Source organism: Rhipicephalus microplus, chromosome X (assembly GCF_043290135.1).
Source record: "Rhipicephalus microplus isolate Deutch F79 chromosome X, USDA_Rmic, whole genome shotgun sequence".
Lineage (NCBI taxonomy): Eukaryota > Metazoa > Arthropoda > Arachnida > Ixodida > Ixodidae > Rhipicephalus > Rhipicephalus microplus.
In genome coordinates, this window is record NC_134710.1 from 297,219,287 (window position 1) to 297,239,420 (window position 20,134).

The 20,134-nt window shown below is 46.5% G+C and overlaps 1 protein-coding gene across 1 annotated transcript in view; it reads right to left on the bottom strand.

Annotated features, from left to right (window-relative positions):
* Nucleotides 1-371: 371 nt before the first annotated feature.
* LOC119161379 (solute carrier family 25 member 35) overlaps nt 372-20,134 on the bottom strand; it is an 80,818-nt gene continuing 61,055 nt past the window's right edge. Inside the window, exons 3-5 of the mRNA XM_037413820.2 lie at nt 12,626-12,796; nt 8,424-8,716; nt 372-7,556 (exon numbers count right to left, since the gene is read on the bottom strand). Coding sequence (XP_037269717.1) covers nt 7,005-7,556; nt 8,424-8,716; nt 12,626-12,740 — 960 coding nt within the window. The 5' untranslated portion in view covers nt 12,741-12,796 and the 3' untranslated portion in view covers nt 372-7,004. The remainder of the gene's footprint in view (nt 7,557-8,423; nt 8,717-12,625; nt 12,797-20,134) is intronic.

Genomic DNA, 20,134 nt, shown 5'->3' on the forward strand with positions numbered 1-20,134 from the left:
AGGCCATATCACTAAACGCATTTGAGGCCGTACTACAGCGATGTCACTGCGTGACGCAGAGTGGAGAACTCTGCTCCACGAAAGCATTCTTGTTAGCGATCACCAATAAAAAAAAAACCCTCTTATAGGCATGCGCAGGATTCCCCCTTCGAAAGGGGAGGGGGGGGGGGCTACGGTTCGTCGTAGTACTCTGCTCCCTATTAAGCCCACGTATGAGGCGGACTTTGCCTCCCCCCTTCTTACATGAGGGGGGGGGGGTGCTCCACCCCCTTCCTCGTGGGCACGCTTATGCTCTTATAAACGTACTACTGCAGAGATGATGTACGGTACTCTTAGCGGTGAATGGCTCTATGAAAGAAAAGAGACACCCATCTCATAACGTAACCTTTATTCTTTCCAAACAGTCATAACACTCCTTTATTATTCGCACATAAGCAGCACGGTCTTTCAACATTAGAGCAATCCCTGGACTCTCAGGGCTTTGCTGAGAAACACTGATCATAAGGGGCAAAAATCATTTCCATGTGCAATTTTCTCAATCGCACGTTTCGTGTGCGTGCAAATATCGTATGACTCCAAGGCCAACGCTCAAGGTAATACTTTGCAAAGGTAATGGAAACTCGTTTAGTGAAGAATAACATCACTGTGAGCGTGTAATAATACTCTTAAATAAAATCCAAGCACAACTCTTGTAATGCTTTCTCATGAAGCGACTATTACTATATTCACCCACCATTCATTACACATGCAACTGCAGCTCTTTGCCTTTTCTTTTTTGAAAAGGCGTCTTTCAACACAGAGTATCCAATCCGAAGTCAGAATAATGCAACTATTCTATTCTGACAAACTTGACTTTTCGTCACTGTCAGCAATGCTAAGACTACGTAATCACGATCATCGGTCGTTCCTAAGCGGTACATGACGAGAAAAAATGTATGCATGGGCAGTTTGAAACTGCTAGATTCAACAAACCAAGTTTTAAAAAAGTGCACCGCCATCACTATGGCGTGATTATACCGCACTGTCAGCGCTGTCAAAACGCTAGATAGGTTGACGCATTCACACAGTCAAGAAGTCACGTACTTTACATCTGCACGTCGCGTGTATTTACATACAGAGCATCTAAGATCAAGATTGTCAAGGCCAGCGGGAAATGCAATCAGCCTGCAGCCCCTTTCGAAGATAAAACCGGAAATGAAGCTTTACGGTAGTCTTCTGTCTGATATCTGCTATACTCAAAACTGGCACCATACAACTTTGCTCAACAAGCGCACATGAATGAACAATCACATGACGATACATGAAATTACCACGTGCTGCTGCAAGACAAAAACGTGGCAGTGTGACAAAATACTTGCTGACCTACTGCGGTGACTGACAGGCTATGTGGTTCTCCTAACATATGGTTCTGAAGTACAAGGTCGTGGGTTCAATTTCTGGCAGCGACGGTCACGTTCCAACGCAGACGGAATGGCTAAACACTGGCCTAGTGATGTGCCCTTTTCCAACTACTTGGCATAGTTAATTGGTCACGTCTGTGTTTTCATGCAATCTTCATGGAAAAAAGTGGCGGTGTTGGCAACGTTGAGTATGCATACCACATTGTATAGGGCGGCAGAAGCCATATAGTGGCGCGTATTACAAGTCTTCTCTTGCATAATGAAAAGACTGAAATACTACACTTTCTCAATAGCTCTTCACAGAACAACTGAATTATCTTCAGTCTTACCCATGGATCTTATTTGCAGTTACCACAGCCGGAAATGAATATGCGAGCTCATAGTCACTGCTGTGGGCTTCCTCAGCTAGTTAAATGGAGAGCCGGACTGTGGTTCCTGCAGTATATGCTTAGCATGGCGCGGACAGCGTACTCCCTCTAAGAGAACCGCGCGAGTGTCAACGCGTCCATGTTACTGCAAGTGTTACAATGTGACGGCGAATGCCTGCAAAATAACAGCAATAAAATCAGAAGAAAGCAAAGTGCGGGAGCGCTGTACAAGTGAACGCACATGTGCACGTGACCTTGAGGGCCCGCCGCTAAACTCGAGGTACCGGGTTTTATACCACCCCTATGGTCTTGGCTTGCAAAAGCCAATCCTGTTTCTTATCATTTTATTCAAGGTGAACTACAATGGAGTAATTACTCTGTACTAGCACTTTATAAGGGCGGGTGAAGCATATTTACTTTAGTCGCCGTTACCCGACGTGGTCACTAGATGACGTTCGGCTACTCAGTACAGGGTGGCCAGTTCAACTACTGACCGTGGCGGTCACCTTCCTTTCAGGGCTGGATGCAGACACTCGTCCCCGTGTGTCGTGCTTTGAGCGTGCGTGTTAATAAACTCAGCGTAGTGAAGATGAAATTGACGTGTCTCCCATGGGCCGCGAGCTGTGTGGGGTGGTCGGACATTCCCTTTCAGCCTGCTATGAGCACGGAGAACGAGTTAAGCGTTGAATGCATGCTTATCCACGGGCTTAATTATTGCGCAAGACGGAAGAATTCTTACTCGTTTGCGTATTCAAGGTCACCAACATCTATGAAGTGGAGGCAACGTAGTTTTTAAAAAAATGGTGCTTTTTTGCGAGAATGGAGATGTTTTTAGCTTTGCAGATATGATGAAGTAGAAGTTACACGTAATATTTTAGCGTGTACGTTTCAACAACGCTAATACTGAGTCAGTCACGTATTAACGTCAGTTGCAACAACTAATGGCGTCACTGAACGCCCCTTTTATCCACAGCATCGTTGTAAAAAATCCGCATCTATGCTATATTTGAAGGTACAGAGAGCAAAATGATCTCCACTTGCTCTGTCTACATAAACAGAACAATAAGTAGCGCTCTGATATTGGCACAACGTTCTTATATCTTCGTGAATTCGGTCAGATATTTCACTTGGCTAATGGATGTGACACATAGGCATTTATATTGCCACTCCTCATTACTTCTGCTCAAACAGCAACAAAGAATACGTCCTAACGCTAATTAAATATAAAAATATGAAGAACGCTCAATGACGGATATACCTTTGCCATAGTTAAACAGCTTATCTCCGAACATTAAACATTACATCCTGTTCACGCAGATCCGAAACATTCTCAGATGAAGGTACTCAACAGGCTGACTCAGAGGGGCCAGTTTTTTTTAAGCACAGTAAAACGAAGTCACCATAGAGGCGTCGAAGCTTATTTCACTGAGGCTGTTTGAAACCTGAAAGACAATAGGTGAAGGGCCTGGCGCATGAACAAATTGTATTTTACACTGTCCACGGAGTCTACTTGAACGTAAATACGAGCGTTTTTATTCATAAACGTGGAGCGCACTTGTATTTTTTAGCACTACAGTGTAATTCACTGCTGTGTGCCGGACTGCACAATACTGTTGAGGGTCATGAATGAGATAGGTCAGCAGATACAAAATATGGAATCACCAAGCACGAAGAGGTGTCTGTCAACTGAGCTGCAAGGTGTTCTAAATATCGCAAACATAAATTATTCGCAGTGCAAACAAAAACGACGTATATTTCAGCACTCTCGGTATGCTTATTGCAGCAGATTCAACGCACAGACCAAGAGTGTGCAATAAACTGCCTGTTCATTTCGACTACCAGTTACAGCTTAAGCCGATCGGCCGACTACAGTAACATACCAGCCTAAACTGGGCCGTTCAGCGCGTGATAGCAAATCGCGCAGCCCATATACGTTGGGTCGAAGAAGCGAGACACTCTGCTGCCGTAAAGAAAAAAAAACAAGGACCCAATGTGCTCGCTGTGCCTTGGCCCAGGCATGCCTGACCTAGTTCAATAGCTAGTCGCACAGTGCGGCATAAAACACTCGTATGCGCTGCGATCGATCCTTCTTGAGAACGCACTACTACCATGTGAGCATTGTGCGCTGAACAATGCCGATCGCTCGGTGCGACTGCCAACAAAAAAGATGCCTAGACCAATTCACGATGATTTCCTTAGGCAATGTGCATAAGAGATGCAGCAAAACTACGTAACTTGCAGGACGTAAACATGCGTCATAGTTCTTTTTTCTCGACATACATGCACCAGTATCTACGTTTGACCAGATGTTTTCGCACGTAAAACGTTTACGTACGCTACAATTCGTGCAAGCAGTTCCTGGATTTGACACAAGCGTCTCCAATGACATGCGTTGTACTCCTGAATGTATGGTGTCACGTTTAGAAAAGCCTGTTGGCTCGTGAAGTGCCTAAGAATGCGTCAGTAATAACAGTTGCATAACTGGTATCCAGGGGAAAAGAACTGTCGCTATCTACTTTTCACGACAAGTGAGAGAAGAAAAAAAAAACAACCGAACACCTAGCTCTATATGCCAGTTCACCAGAGTATTAAGCAAAATATTTGCTGTTACAAAGATTCGAAGCTTTTTTCCCCTCTACATTCATAGTAGATGTAAACCTAATGCCAAATGAGTACTTGTACAGACTCTTACGAATGATCAATCATTAAGGGTACAGTGAGTATCTTTTCCTGTATACCTTCTACGTGTAAACATGTTAACGCATTGACTTCGCAACGCATGTGGAGCTTGTAGACAAATCGTAAAGCCGCAATAGACAGAAATTCTTACCCCGTGCCATGTTTTATGTGAAATAGCCAGAGAAATATATGACAAGAGGCACTTGGTGAACAATGGAACAGCGTGAGCACATGTTCATACCTGTAGTTGTTAAGCGAATAGCTATATTTCGAGTAAACTTTATTTAAATATGTGTCGAATCCAAGGTAGAATGTAAGCAAAATTATCATGACGTAAACATTTTGGGCATATGCGGAAGGACAAAGAAAGAAGGTACTTAATAATGCGGACAAATTTTCGGCAAAGGGACTATCTCTTGTCCGTATCTAACCACGAAAATTTATCTTGTAAGAACTTTATCCGTGTGGTTCAGTACTCCTTCCATCATTGTTTAATTCAATACCCTTTGAATGAAATATCGATAGCATGAAGGCCGTCTATGTGGCTTGTCGCCCTTTAGGTAGGAGTAAGCTGTACACAAGGCCGCTAGTTAAGTGCAGTGCCACAGTTACATCGTTTATGTGAATGAGCTATAGAAGTGCAGCATCTGAGGGGAGCGGGGAAATGGGGGCTCTGTACACCAGTCATGTTGAATAGTATCAGCTGGTTCTAACTTGCCCTAAAGAACAAGATGCCCTTATACCCTGCATGCTATGAAGTCTGCAAGTTTTGAAGATTATCGTTAGCAAGCTGACGCATTTCGCTTGCACGCTACAATGCTGAAGTATAGCAAGCCACCTTCCTTAAAATTTATCAAGCGAAGGAATACTCAGCCCGTAGCGCTTAACAAACAACGTGCTCTTGAAGTGAATGTCAACTGAATAATGTTACCATAATTAAACTAGATTGTTCCTAAAAAATGAGGAGCCTATAAAAACAAATACTTCAAAGCTTCCAACTTTAAGAGTACCTATTTTCCTTTTTCATTCAGTTTCGATCCATTCTAATCCACAACAGTCACTCACAGGTCTCCCATGTCCGCTTCGTTGCATGTTTGTTTTAATGTGACCGCCAAACGAGGCGAAAAAGGCAAGTTTTAAGGGGATTATGTGACTTCTGCGATGTATTTGGGGCCACAAACAATTTTCGCGAACGTGCGTTTCTTCCGATTCCCGAGCTGATAGTTGATCTCATCTGCGCAGTTAGATTTCTTTTTCTCTTCTCTTCTTTTTTTAAATTTATGTATGCGGACGGCTTCTCACAGCTTCTCTCACTTTTCATGTCAAGTCTGGTTTGACCATCAGCATCAGTTTCGGGCGCTCAGCCTGAAGTTAACACTGCTCAGATCGATGACATACGATATGATCCCGCTGTCTGTGTCTTTCGTTGAATCTAAGGGTAGCAAGGGGCAGTGAGCGCCGAGGCATATCCTATAGAGCCAGCAAGGCCCGCTAGAAGCGTTAACAGCAGAGTTTTAAAGTGTGAACATTGAAAATACTGCATCATTCACGATGATTTTTTTCTCTAGTTAAATAAGCACGCAGTGAGGTTTTCAGACTCCTCGTCCGTGTATTTGTTGGTCGTCGTGATGCTTTGGGATATCGATGTTGGTGGGTATAAAGATACGCATTCAGAGTCTCCAAGTTTTGCATTGAGTAAGCTAACAGCTCGCAAGTTGGTGTGCATTTATCTAAGTGAAGTAACACTGCAGGAATAAAAAAAAACACAGACAAGTAAGGAAACAGGGTGCGCCGAGTTTGCGTACTGTTCCTACAGCAAAACGGGCCCACATGAGTCAGCACGAACACCTCTCTTGAATTTTCCTTTCCTTCTTTGTCTTCGCTGTCGACATTCCCATTTTAGCTTTCGGCCAAAATCTACCACAGCATTTATGGCACTCGCTGATAAATCTACCTGAAAAATTATTAGTTTCGCCCTTTGTAGCGCACCTTTGATGCTATATATGCGCGAGGAATTCCGGTAAAGGTGACGGGACGCCGCATATAGCATTCCGTATCGTTTGTAAAATGGCAAAATGTTGTCAGTGTGCTTATGCCTATAAGTCGTCACCCAAACACTTGCCAGTATTAGGCGCCCGTGAGTACGGTGCATGACCACATCATGTTCCTTGTTGCTGAGCCTCTGGGGCGTCTCCTGCTTATGTCTACGTGAAGTATTGAAGTACGCCTTCGTGTGTGTTTGTGTGGGGGATTCGCATTAGTATGTCGACTGTCCTTTACACGTTTCCAGCAATAGTTCACAAAACACGCGCGCCTCGTAGTTCTCTCCCTCCACCCCAAGCTGAAGCGAGGTCTGCATGTGTTCGAGAAGAGCCTTTTTCAATATTACAATTTCTGAAATCAAGTTGGGGAAAACTTTGCTGCCACAGGAAGCGCTGGACAGCACTTCCGCGCGGAATCGCCATGATATAAGTGGACTCCGATATGCGAACAAAAACTATGTGAACGCATACAGGTCACTAGGACATATTCAAATTACTGTAAACAATATCTGGCATCATTGGTACCCGAAGTCGATGTAGTAGTCCCTCGAGTGGCGGCGTTCCCTTCGGGCATTCTTGAGCTCGTCCCACGAGATGAGTGTAATGGACGAGGTGGTGAGCGTGTAGAGAAAAGCACCACCAATGCCCTTGGCAAGACCACGCAGGCCCTCGGTACGCTTGATCTTGCGCACGCAGTCCCAGACACTGCGATAGTAGAGGCCCTCGCCTCGCGCGTTCGAAGGTTGCGCGTACATGCGCGCCCGGAGCACGTCGACGGCAGCGATGAAAGGCGCCGACACGAGGCCCGAGATGAGCGCCGCCAGCACCGTGTTGATAAAGAAGTAGCGCTCGCGACCCTCGGTGGCCGTGTTGAGCAGCGTCTTGAAGCCGATGAAGGTGGACAGCTGCAGCGCCGAGCCCGTGGAGATGCGCAGTATGTTGGACGAGGTGGCACGCCATAGGCCGTTCCACAGACCTTGCGTCCGGTAGATGTGCATGAAAGCCGCTCTCGCCGTCCTGTAGCCGTGCTGGTAACCCACAGCGATCGACGCCGTGGCACAGTGCACCTGCGTCGACGAGAGACACGTTGCTACCGCTCCTCTATTCTGATGGCTCTTATCCTCATGCACGATTCAAAACACCAGTATCGCTGCGTAACCACTGACACAAAAGTAGAGGTTGGGTCAGTTGATACCTTCCTCATCAAAAAATAAAGATATATGAATACACAATTGGGGAAAAGGGCGCGAAAACAAAAATATGTAAACAGACCCAACCCTGGTCTCATTCAATATATCTTACTTCTTTTCGCTGTTTTCTGCACATTTTTTTTTTTCATAGCGCAGTGAGGGATACATGCGCCCACCATCAGCGCAAGCCTATATTTTGGCCTCATTATAGAGTAGCAATAAAATGTTCTCGTCTACAGTACATGCGACACCTGAAGTAACCGTGCAGAACGTATACGACGTAGGAACAACAGCATTACGAATAATGACTGAATAACCGAGAGAAACAGTTTCACCACTCAAAAGTGAATCTACCGTTTTTCCCAATACCACAATGAACGCACCTCTCATCTTTTCACAGGTTCCCACCGACACCCCTGAGAAATACCCATAAATTTGGCCCAAGCCTGAATATTCGAGGCATCGATTGGTCCACTCACTCGCATTTGCATACGTGACTCATTGCGAGTGCCTGGGTATTTACGAACACTGCACCACTCGAGCATTTTGCCATATGCAGCGGCATTCGTCCCTGGCACGGACTCAGCGTATGAAATTTAGGGCACACGACATGACTTGGCCTACAGCAATGTGATTTGCCGCGGTTCATAGCATTATTCCACGCTAAACTACACGACTAAAACTGCTCTTCCATGACTGGGAGCCAAGTCACGCTAAAATTGCACAGATTTCGGCATGTCGTACCTGCATGTGTGTCTTGAGAAGAAAAAGCGGCGAGCCGGCGAACGCCCCGACGGCACCGGCCACACCACCGGAGATGGCACTCAGGCGAATGCTGGGCTCGAGGTTTTCATCCAGCGTGAACCCGAAGTCTTCGATGGTCTGGAACATTCCCAGTCGCAGCCCATTTGCCAACAGCTGGTACCCCAAGCCCGGCAGTAGGCCGCGGTAGATGGCGAAGATGCCATCGTGGCGGGCCACCGTGTACAACGCCTGTGGCACGTTGCGGTACACCGGCCGCATTTGCCCCGACTTGTCTGCGCCATAACACGAAATTTTACTGGACGCTTGTGCAACTCTACGTGCAAAGCTGAGACACCTGTTATGCGCGTACGAGCTGCAACATTCGGCCTAGCGTAGAGTGGTGGTCAAAATTTCGCGGACCACGAGAGCGCTTGTCCAACAGCACTTCTGCGCCTTCCAGCCGCTGCCTGCATAACTCAAAAGGGTGCACTGCGCTCGCGCGCCCTTTTTAACCTACCAGTTTGCTCGTTCGCTCTCTTGAACAGCGTGTGAACCACAACGCTACACGCAGCGCAAGGTGGCACTTTGGCTGTCACGGCACAAATCTTATCACAAAGGTCAATTTTCTAAAAGCAGAGGACACATGCATGTTTTCGACAGAGTGGAGCATTTTGGATTAAGGCCCACAATGCGGCGTGCACCGAGCACTGCCAGTACAAATTACGAAGTGACTCTTGAAAAGGGAAAAGAAGAGAAAAGTGAGCCCCGTTATTGTCTGCTTCAGTGAGCGACACCGCCACAGTAGCTCACGAGGGATGGGGGTGAGGAGGGATAAAAAGGATAGGAGTAAAGATGTAGGAAAGCCGAAGAAGGAGAAGAGAAGAAGAGACGTGAGGTGGTGAGCCAGAGCGAGCGACGACAAGATGAGGGGATAGAAGAGATAGGAAAGATGAAGCACGGTCACTGGAGTCCGAGGACGGGGCGCACCTGCGAGAGCTCCTTTCGGCGTCGGTGGATGGCGTAGAGCAAGTCCATCAGTACAAATTACGTGCATCGTCACGATACCATCGCTTGGTGTTTCCGCGGCGACAGCAGGAGAAACACCTCCTTTCTATCAATGCCAGTGCAAACGCGCGATTCTCAACGGTAGCCGTCGGTCTGCCCTAATTCAGGCAGCTGCCGTGATGCGCTATTCGATAATTCCAGCAACTATAGGTAGCGCGACGGTAGGTCAAAATGGCAGATGAGACAGTGCCATGCAGGAAGGACTCCATGGACGGTGCTGAGGTGGGCGCCTCAAGCTGGATGGATGGATTGATGTGGCTGTACCCTTTAGATCGGGCAACGGCTAACGCCACCTTGCCGTTATACTTAGTGAACCACCAATTAGATTTGTCTTTTTTTTTCTTTAAATAGTGAAGTATAGGACTGGTACTTTGAAGTGAATGGTTTAATTTTCACTCGTGCCTTGACTTTAGCCACCAATCAGACAACCTCCTTCTAGTTAATTCTACCCGCTTAAAGTCTATTTTGTCCTCCCTGTCTCTAGACCCCAGTACTTTGAAAAACTCTGTGCCATCAGCCTGAACTATAGTGTGAAGCCCTTTACAGAACATTATCAAGTGTTCGGCAGTTTCCTCCTCCTCTCCGCATGCACTGCATACCGTGTTTACCCCTTCGTATTTGGCCCGATATGTCTTGGTTCGCAATACTCCTGTCCTGACCTCAAACAGTAGAGAACTACCCCGAGTATTATCATAGATCCTTTCCTTGGCAATTTCCTGCTTAAAAGTTCGATAGCAAAGCTCGTCACGCCCTCTAGTTTAGCTGCACACCACACTTTCTCTCGTTAAAAAGGCGCATAGATATTTGAATGAAAATGAATCGGCGCTTATGAATACCGTGAGACCGAACTGCGTCGGAGACTTATCACCGTGTTCCAGGTTCGAAGGAAAGCCGCGTGGCGCCGCCTGCGTCGCTGGAATGACCGAATATGAGGAGTCGCGCTGCTCGCGTCACACGTGCTTCCGAGCGCTTTCTTTCGGAGTAGCGATAGATGTATTTCCCACTCCAATATCACCCGTGTGTCAGATTTGTTCCTTCAGGCTCCTTCTTTGTGGCTCGAAGCAATGCCGCCGCTGCATCACAGCGCTCTTAAGGTCGGCGCATGCAGTTTCATTGCAGTGACGTTTCCCGATTGCTAGCCCGCACAGCGCCACGAACGGTGACACGCTATCTCAAAACACCATATCACTTACAGAGCCAGCGTGACCGCAAACATTGTGATCACGAGGGGTGCAAAACGCCGCCCCACGGATCTGTACACAACTGAACAAAAAATTACTTTATATCATTCCCGACGTGAGGCACTGCATGAGGGGCCCTTTTCCCCTTAACCGCAAAGCACATGCGAAGGCTAGGCGATGGGCGAGAGCAGGAAAGGACTAAAGGAGAGGATGGTGAACGGCTGAATCGGATGCATCTGGCTGGCATTGATAAAATTCGCAATTTTGACCACCTGGAGAGGGCGCTGGTGCAAGCCCAACATGGCTGTCGTTTGGGGGATCGCGCAGCCGGCGCGCCGGTAGCCGCCCCCGGTGTGCTCGTCACTTCGTCCTGTCTAGTATTTTCGGCTGCAGTCACCTTGTTGCTGAGAAGTTCATTGAGTCTAGCATGTATTATATCCCACACTGCGTGTTGAGAAACGCGTGTGCGGAGTATATTGAAGGAAAAGAAGTTTCGCACGCCAGGCACATCGTCTGCTGCAGTGTACAGCTTGGTGAACGCTGCTCGTGCCACGGCTGGGGAAGACCGAGCGGCGGGGCTCGTGCAAAGCAAGAAGCCTCGACTTTGACTGCGCGGCGTCTGCACAGCAGCATCCAACATATTTAGTTATTCTTCTAGCTCAGCAAGCAACCAATGAAGATTAAATCATTGCTACTACAACTCGCAGTACCTGTCTGACTTCACAATAAGCGTAGTAGAAATTGCCAGCGACAAATTATAAAACACCAGCGAACCGCCAAAGTGAGGCCGACTGAACGATGGCATGGGCTGGCTGCGTGGACATCCCCTAAACGACAGTTACGACGGAAACCGCATGGCGACGCCACCATCTGTGAGACTTGCGAATAGAGGAGGAGCTGGCAGGAGTGACACCTTGCGCTTCTTCTGGTGTTTGTGTCCGGTCGTGCGCTCTGACCGGTCGTGCGCTCGCGCGCTCCGCGCGCTTGCGATCTCCCGCGTCAGCGTGGCTCTGGCCGACTGGACTCGCCCTACGTCATCTCCTGCCGCCGACGACCTTCCACCTCCGACGACAGTGCAGCTCTGATTTACTGGACTTGTTCTACGCCATCCACCGACGCCGAAAGGAGCTCTCGCAGGTGCGCCCCGTCCTCGGACTCCAGTGACCGTGCTCCATCTTTCCTATCTCTTCTATCCCCTCGATTTGTCCTCGCTCGCTGTGGCTTACCACACGTCTCTTCTTCTCTTCTCCTTCTTCGGCTTTCCCACATCTTTACTCCTATCCTTTTTATCCCTCCTCACCCCCATCCCTCGTGAGCTACTGTGGCGGTGTCGCTCTTTGAAGCAGACAATAACGGGGCTCGCTTTTCTCTTTTCTCTTTTCATAGCCACTCCGCGCGCTGTTTAGGAGAGCGAACGAGCAGGCTGGTAGGTAAGAAAGGGCGCGCGTGCGCAGTGCATGTTCTGGAGCTTCGCAGGCAGCCGTCGAAAGACGCAGCTGTGCTGTTAGACACGCGCTCCCGTAGTCCGTAATATTTTGACCGCCACTGTACTCATTATTTCCATCATCGCAGCCCAGAAGGAGGAAAGCACGGCTATTGCTGTAAGTTGAATTCAAACACCCCTAAATGTACTCATTGCAAGGATGAAATTATTTTTAGTACATGACAAGCCTCTACTACGACTAACTCAGGAGAGTGCTGCGACTAATACGACTATCTCAGAAGGGTGCTGTTTAGCAGAAGCGGGTAAATTATTATTTGTGGAGTCGGATAACAACCTTTTCAAGGTAAATAACGGTCGTCGACCGGAACCTGTAAGTTAACGGTGTCTATTACTGTTTTTTTTTTTAGAAAACAGAGAAGAGGCACATTCTTTCTTTGCGAGGCGCACGTAGTTTTGGGTGCGCGCGCGCGAGATTCGAAGGGCGTAAATTAGGGTGAAAATGTAAGATTCACCTCTGACTGGCGGCTGCAGCTCTCCTTGCAGCTGGATACGGATCTTGGCTACCTCGATGGGATGTGTGATGATGCTGGCCGAACACGAGGCCACAGCGGCAACTGCTACCTCCATCGGAGCTCCCCTATCTTCGTCCTTTGTTCAAAACTGACAGCAGGCCGCATAAGATCCTGCAAACGACAGCAGAGTGGTCGACACCTTGAGGAAAAGAAAAAAGTCATTCCGTCCAGATACAGTTTATAAGCCGCACGCACGGACAGTCGGCCATCCCCTTACGCGCTCTTCCAGAAAAAAAAAAGTACTACCACACGGCTCCAAATGCCTCGCCTCTCCCCCGCAGTCTGAATCAGAATGACGGAGCGATAATACTACGCGGAAACGCCGCATGCGCGCTGGTTTCCAACACATCTTGAATCCAGCGGCTATATCGATACGCGGTACTGGCGAAGTCCGAAACGAGCTGGTTGACCGCTCATAGACAACTGGAATTCAGTCAGCACATGAGTAGCCGCAGAATTATCAAGGGGGGAAAGCACAAATATAACACGGCAGTCAGTAATATTTGGTGGGTTTTAACGTCCCAAAATAAAGATATGGTTATGAAATACGTCGTGGAAGACCATGTGGAGTTCTCTACCGTACACCTAAATCTAAGTACACGGGCCAACAGCATTTTCGCTTCCATTGAAATTGTAGTTGCCGTGGCCAGGATTCGATCCCATGACCTGCGGGTCAGCAGTCGAGAACCATTACCACTACACCACCATGGCGCGGCAGCAACTATCTCGTTAAATGGAAGCCCGCGCAGAACGTTCAGCAGCGCTCTTCGTGTTTGTATGCGCGTTGTGTTCGAGTAGAGCGCTCGTAAGTAGTGCGTTGGCTATAAGAGTGTTTTCCCGCAGCGGTGGTCTAGTGACTGAGGTCGTTTTATTCATCATTATTTGTGCTCGTCTGCTACTTCCTGACCCGCAGATCGCGGGATCGAATCCCGGCTGCAGCGGCTGCATTTTTGATGGAGGCGAAAATTCTGTAGACCCGTGTGCTCAGATTTGGGTGCACGTTAAAGAAACCCAGGTGGTCGAATTTTTTTGAACCCTCCACTACGGCGTCCCTTATAATCAAATGGTGGTTTTGGGACGTTAAACCCTACATATCGATTGGAGGGGTGGAAGTGCTGTGCCGATTGCGCCATTCTGACCTGCTGCGTCAGGCTGCACAGAAACACAGGACGTTCAACCCCGCATATCAATCATTATAAATGTGTTCCGCGAACCAAGCAGCGTCCCATCTGCTGTGGCTATTTGTTGTGTATACTTGTTTCTGGTGCGAAGTACATTTCAGGAAATGAGAGCGTGAAGATTGGGCGAGGCACTGACTACTATTTGTTTAATGGCAGAATAACAAACAAATTGAAGACTTCCACACATGCACATCAGATCTAGGGTGTGACGCATACTGAGATGGTCACGACAGCGTTCTTTCTCGAAAACAACGTTTTAGGGGCGAGGCTACTCTTAACTTTGTCATACGCGTAACCGAGAGAAAGAAGAGACGACAAAGAAAAAGGCAGTATCTCCCGAACAGTGTAATAGACGACGCTGTCTCATAAAAGTACATACAAATTGCAGTTGAGTGAGGATATTCTAGATGGCACTGTACCACTACTCTCCAAATGGCTGCTTCGCAGGCGCTGCCTGGGTACGCGGAGAACGAGTACCTCTCTGTCTCCTGGATAGTCGCCATACTTGGCGAATCGTTGGTGGGGCATGGACGAAGCAGAGCAGCGGTCGCGTTGAAGACGCTTGCCTTCCTTGGCTCTCATCTGGTCGGTGTTACTCGCACGCTGTTTGCATTGATTTGATTTGATATGTGGAACGTCCCAAAACGAGCATACGATTATGAGAGACGCCGTAGTGGAGGACTTGAAGAGTTTCGACCACCTGGAGTTTTTTAACGTGCGCCTAAATCTGAGCACACGGATCTACACCGTATGCATTCTCGAACGCGATCGGACGCATGCACGGACAAACGAATGGACGGACAGACGCTTCGCCCCACTCATCTTTAGTCACTCCGTGGATGCGCTCTGATTTTTGACGAATATATTGCGATGGTTATGTCGTTGACACAAGCAAAGGAACCTGTGAACGAAGTGTAAATATTAAAAGAGTTGACTGTTGGGTGAGTTGGTGTTTTAACATAGTAACCATCGTGAGTAACACCACTATAAACAAGACCCACAGGAAGGAACAAACGAGCACAGGCGAACGCGAACAACTGATTTTATTGAACACAGATTGACACCCTTATACATCAACAAGCTGCGAAGACTCACCGTTGCATCAAGCAATATAGATTTAAAACAATCAAACAAGGTGCGAAAGAAATTGAAATCCTCTTGTTTCGCGCCTTGTTTTTGATTGTTCTTTTTCGTATTGTTGTTGTGACAGTCCACCTGCGCAGATGATTGATGGATAAAGGTGTGAATCTGTCTTCAATAAAATCAGTTGTTAGTCTGCGCCTGTGTTCGTCTGTTCCTTCCTGTGTGCCCTGCTTAGTTGCGCTACGCACGATGTATATGTCAAGTGCGAAGAAATGTACCCGCCTTGTTCAGTGCAAGATTAGGATGCACTTACACACATACATTTTTGAAATAATATAACGCTATATCCTTGGCTCTCTGACATAGTAACGCACAATATTGGCGAGAAGTAACGATATGTGCTATACGGCGCGCATGCGCACAAAGCACACGCGATCGCCAGCGCCGTTCGCAAGGTTACTCTATGAGGAACAAATACAGGTCTTTCGTCATTATTTATGCTGTAATGTATGTGTTTAGAAAACCGGTGTGAAGCATCCTGGGGCTACCTTTGCTCGCTATTGTTAAAATATTACAAGGATTGCCAAATATGTATTTCGAAAAAGAAAAGCTAACGTCACGAAGAAGAAACCAGACGTGCTATATGGCCAATATGTGACCGATGCTTTATCTACAGCGCTGGTGGTGACACATATATGGTCGGAAAAAGGGGGAGGTGGTCGGTATAGAATTTAAGGGCCGTATCCACTAGGCAGCTCTTGCGTAAGAGCGTCTGTCAGATTGGCCCGGCGCGCGAGGCGCCTGCGGTCGATTTATGTGATAGCAAGACCGTCGTCGTGGCAATGGTCAACCGCGGAAGGCAGTAATGTGACCAAATTTTCGTTATTTCGGACCGAATTTTTGAAAATACCCAAACACGATCTCCCTAGGTGATAATATTTTGTCAACCTTAACTGAATTCATGAATGATGTCCGGTTAAAACTTGTGCTTAGTCTAGTTGGTACATATCAATATAAGAGGAGAACTTCTTCGGCCCAAACAATACGGAAAAACGAAAGAAGAGGTGAGGAAATAAACAGACTGGTGCCAATCTGTTTCCTTCCTAACATCTGTTTTTCGTTTTTCGTATTGTTTGCGCCAATGAAGTTCTCTTTTTATAATGATATCCAGTTGCATGTGAACAAAAGGTATATTCTAAACAAAAAAGTAAAGAAAAACTATATAGTATTTATGAAGTTTTTTTGTAGAATTGTAGAAAATATAGGTTCTCTTATAGCCAGTGTACACAATCGGCTTAAACTAAAAGTGGAACCCTCATATGGTTCCTCATGGAACCCTATGAACCTTATGGAACCTTTAAATATCACGTAACTCTATGAGGAACCCTAATAGGGTTCGCACATACGCTGTACGTTGCCACATATATGCAATAAATGCTTTGTAGTCCCCATAAAACTCGGTCTCCGTCAAGCTTGCACTGAAGCACGCACAATGCCTCTCATACACATGAAGAACTCCAGTAGTGAAGTTACACCAGCGCGTGCAAACACTCGTGAGACAGAGAGAGAGAGAAGACACAGGAGTTCTGGGAGGTTGGCTAGAGGTAATTCACATCAGCTGCCTTGTACGTGTGAGAATAAAAAGAGGAGAGCTGACCAGGCGATACAATGAGAGACGAGCAGAACTAAATCATACGCGTACGCAGACAAGCGGTAGCAGGCGGTGCTATTAAAGTCTATGATTGTTGACCCACAGGCCCATAACCAGGAATGTTTTTTTTTTTGGGGGGGGGGGCGGGGGGGGGGGAGGCGGAAGTGCACCTGTTGAAGGCCTTAAAATACACCTATTTTTTACTAATGCCATCGGCAAAACACAGACCTTTATTTAAATTATCCGAAATGAAGGCAAATCAGTCTCCCCGTTTTCCTTTTCCTCGGTTGGCTGTAAAGCACGTACCTAAAGATATACACCTCCATAATTGAGTCGCCTTAAAAGTTCATATACCGCACTTTTAATGTTACGGGGTATAATGATGCCCTAGAAATACACGTATGAAACTCGTAAATCTGCAGCGAATAGCACTGATGTACAAGAAAATAGGCTGACCGCGTTCTTGTGTGCTTCGCGCCAGACGTGTCACAAAAAATAAAGTAAAATAGACGTGTCGAAACTATACCGCATTTCATAATTCATATTAGGAACCATCAAATAATGAAGCCAAAGAAGGTATATATGGGATGTTCATTGTACCGTTTCAAGTGTATTGTGCTAATTATGATATAGATGTGAAGACAGTCAAGTGGACGAAAAAAAGAAGTCGCCTGCAGGGATTCAACGTGCGACCTTCGGCTCGAAAGTTGCAGGTTAGGTCCCTGCAGCGACTTGTCTTTATGTCTTAGGGGCATTATTGTTGTCTTCGGCATAATCGTTTCATTCACTCTCCAGCACAACCTCGGTTTTGGTCTTCAATAATTTTTTTTTTCGAATTTGTCGTCATCGCTGCTGAAAAGCGCAACTTCCTGTGAAAAGTGTAGTTTGCCGAAATACTCTCCGTCAATGTTCATTCTTTTTTTTTCCAAATTTCATAGTCTAAGTACCACTTCTCAGCATTCCGTGAACAACATCGGAGAGATTGTGTCTCATTGCCTACCAGTAACCTAGTAAGCTACAAGTATGAGTAATATTATAAGATAAGCCAAATACAGTGACTCCCATAGCGGACATACAAGAAAGCAATAATCATATATGCACACAATAATGCGAATCTACTTTGCTTAATTCCGCAAGTCTGTAGAAGGGTTCAGAAAAGGAAATTGACTACTACCCATTTGTAGGAAAAAGCCAGAATGAAACCAACGCAAATCGCTCAGAAACAAAAAAAAAACTTCTTAGTTGCTTAAAAAATTCACCTGGTCCGGGGATGGAAACCAGCACATACGCCTTTCAGGGGCGGTCACTCCAACAATTCACCTAACCAGGAAGCCAGCAATAGGTAGCGTGAGAGTAAATTAGCCTAATCGACAACTCGTAGCATATGAGAGCGCAGGGTCCTCCCCTCCTACTCTCTAACTCAATGTATGGGGCAGATTTTTCACCCCTCCCCCCTCTCCAGTGCGCATGGCCACGATTCGAAGCACACGGACATGGAATATTGCAAAATTTTCGGTAACTACGAAGCTTTTTTTTTTCCAGAGAAATCCGTATCAATGCCCTTGCGGTTTCGTGCAATGAACGGGAGATCGTCAATTTTCCCGTCATGTGCACACGAGCGACATTCAGAATGGTGGGCGCAGACGGGGGAAGTCAACGAAGCCACCATAAGATATACTCTTATTACCATTACCACAGCATGCAGTGGATATTTTTCCGTATTTTCAGACGCAAAAGTGCACTATCTTAAGCAGCCGAAAAGTAGTACGCTTGTCCCTGTTTATGTTTGCAGATTCTAAAAATATTCGCACAAAACGCCGACAAATGTCGATACGGTTTCCTGTCATGCCCATCTTCTGAACGATACCACAACACTCGGCAGTACACAATACTGACCGTTGACCGAGACACAGTGCTTTTAAATAATGGCTCACGTGCCCCCACGCCCACTCTTTTCTCTCTCCATATACAGAGTGTCCCACGTAACTTTAGTCAGAGTTTAAAAATATGCTGGAACACGTAATTACGACGCAACCAAATGCATGTTGCTCACCTTTGCCTGGAGTTAGACTATTTTTTGTGTTCTCAAATATTGTTTAATGAGATATGTTTAAATAACTAACTTTTGAAGGAGCGAAGATGGATAAAAAATTTCCATGACAAAGTTGTAGATTACTTGATAAGTGGAAATATGAGGCTTTGTTTCACAGGCCATGTAAGGCACAGATTTGGTCTTCACAGATTTAGGGAAAAAGTAAAAAGTGCCCACTCTCGGAGGACATGGCGCTACGGTGCTAGAACACGAGGTGACGGTTCCTCTACAGCTGCAAAGGCCGCGTATCGATGAGAGCGAATCGCAACAACGTTTCTGCACCATTGATTAAGGCTAACTATAAGGCTTACGTTGAAGAATCACAGCTGGTAAAAATTATTCCGGAGCCCTACACCATGGCCTACTCTGCAAACCACTCATAGTTATAACAATTTCCTCTTAAAATAAACTCCGCCCATTTCCACTGACGCACTTGTGCGCATTCCTGATAATTTCACTTTTTATTAATGCTTCAAGTACCTCAGCACGAGGCAGGTGTACAGCAGTCCGTACCGGTGGTGGGTTAATTATTTGCATGTCCCATGCGGCAGGAGGGATGACGAGCAGGCAAGAAGATTAACCAGGCACTTCGAGAGGAATGATGAAAATTTGGAAAAAGGCACAATTACATTCTGAGTCATCTTAGTTTCAGGTTATCAAGATGTCGGAAACGATTTGTGGCGCGGGAACCACAGACACATAACAGAACTAGAGACAACATACTAGCGCTACCCAACAAAGGTTTCTTGAACACCACACGTATTGGCCTATATGTATACCGCGCTCATCAACGTAGCACATGCATGCGTGCACTTCTTTCTAAAAAAAAAAAACTCTCTCTGAAAGGCGCACAGATGAAGTACTGGCACACACTGAACCTATAGATACCTTTCATGCCTCTACAATCTTGCGAGTGAGCCTCAATCATTTCTGCTAACAGTATACAGTGTGCAAAAACAGCCACAATAATCAAGATGACCTTCCGATTTTAGTTTCGTATCATTGGTGTGAAATGAGTGATCTGGATAGATGCAGGAAATTCCTCGGTGGCGTACTGCTTCAAGTGTTTTAGAAAGGTTAGATTGATGTGGGTTCAAAATGTGCTCAAATGTGAAACATGCATTAGCCCCACCCCCCACGCCTTACCTCAATCGAGCAGCAGTGGTCGCATCGATGCCCGTCAATCTTGGAAACATTACAAAATGCCGTGGTTCGTGAAAATGGTAGGTCTGCATTTTAGGAGGTTCAGTTTTTCAGAGCTTCGCAACAAACTACCGTGCTGTTGGTAGTAGCTTCGCCTGAGTGCCACTCACGCTATAAGTTCTATAGGATTCGCTTGATCTGTTCACCTATATATAACCTGTCTTAAGACTCTCAAATGTGCTCTCTCGCAAGGAAAATGCGGTGAAGATAATTAATCCGCCAGCGGCTTCACCAAAGAG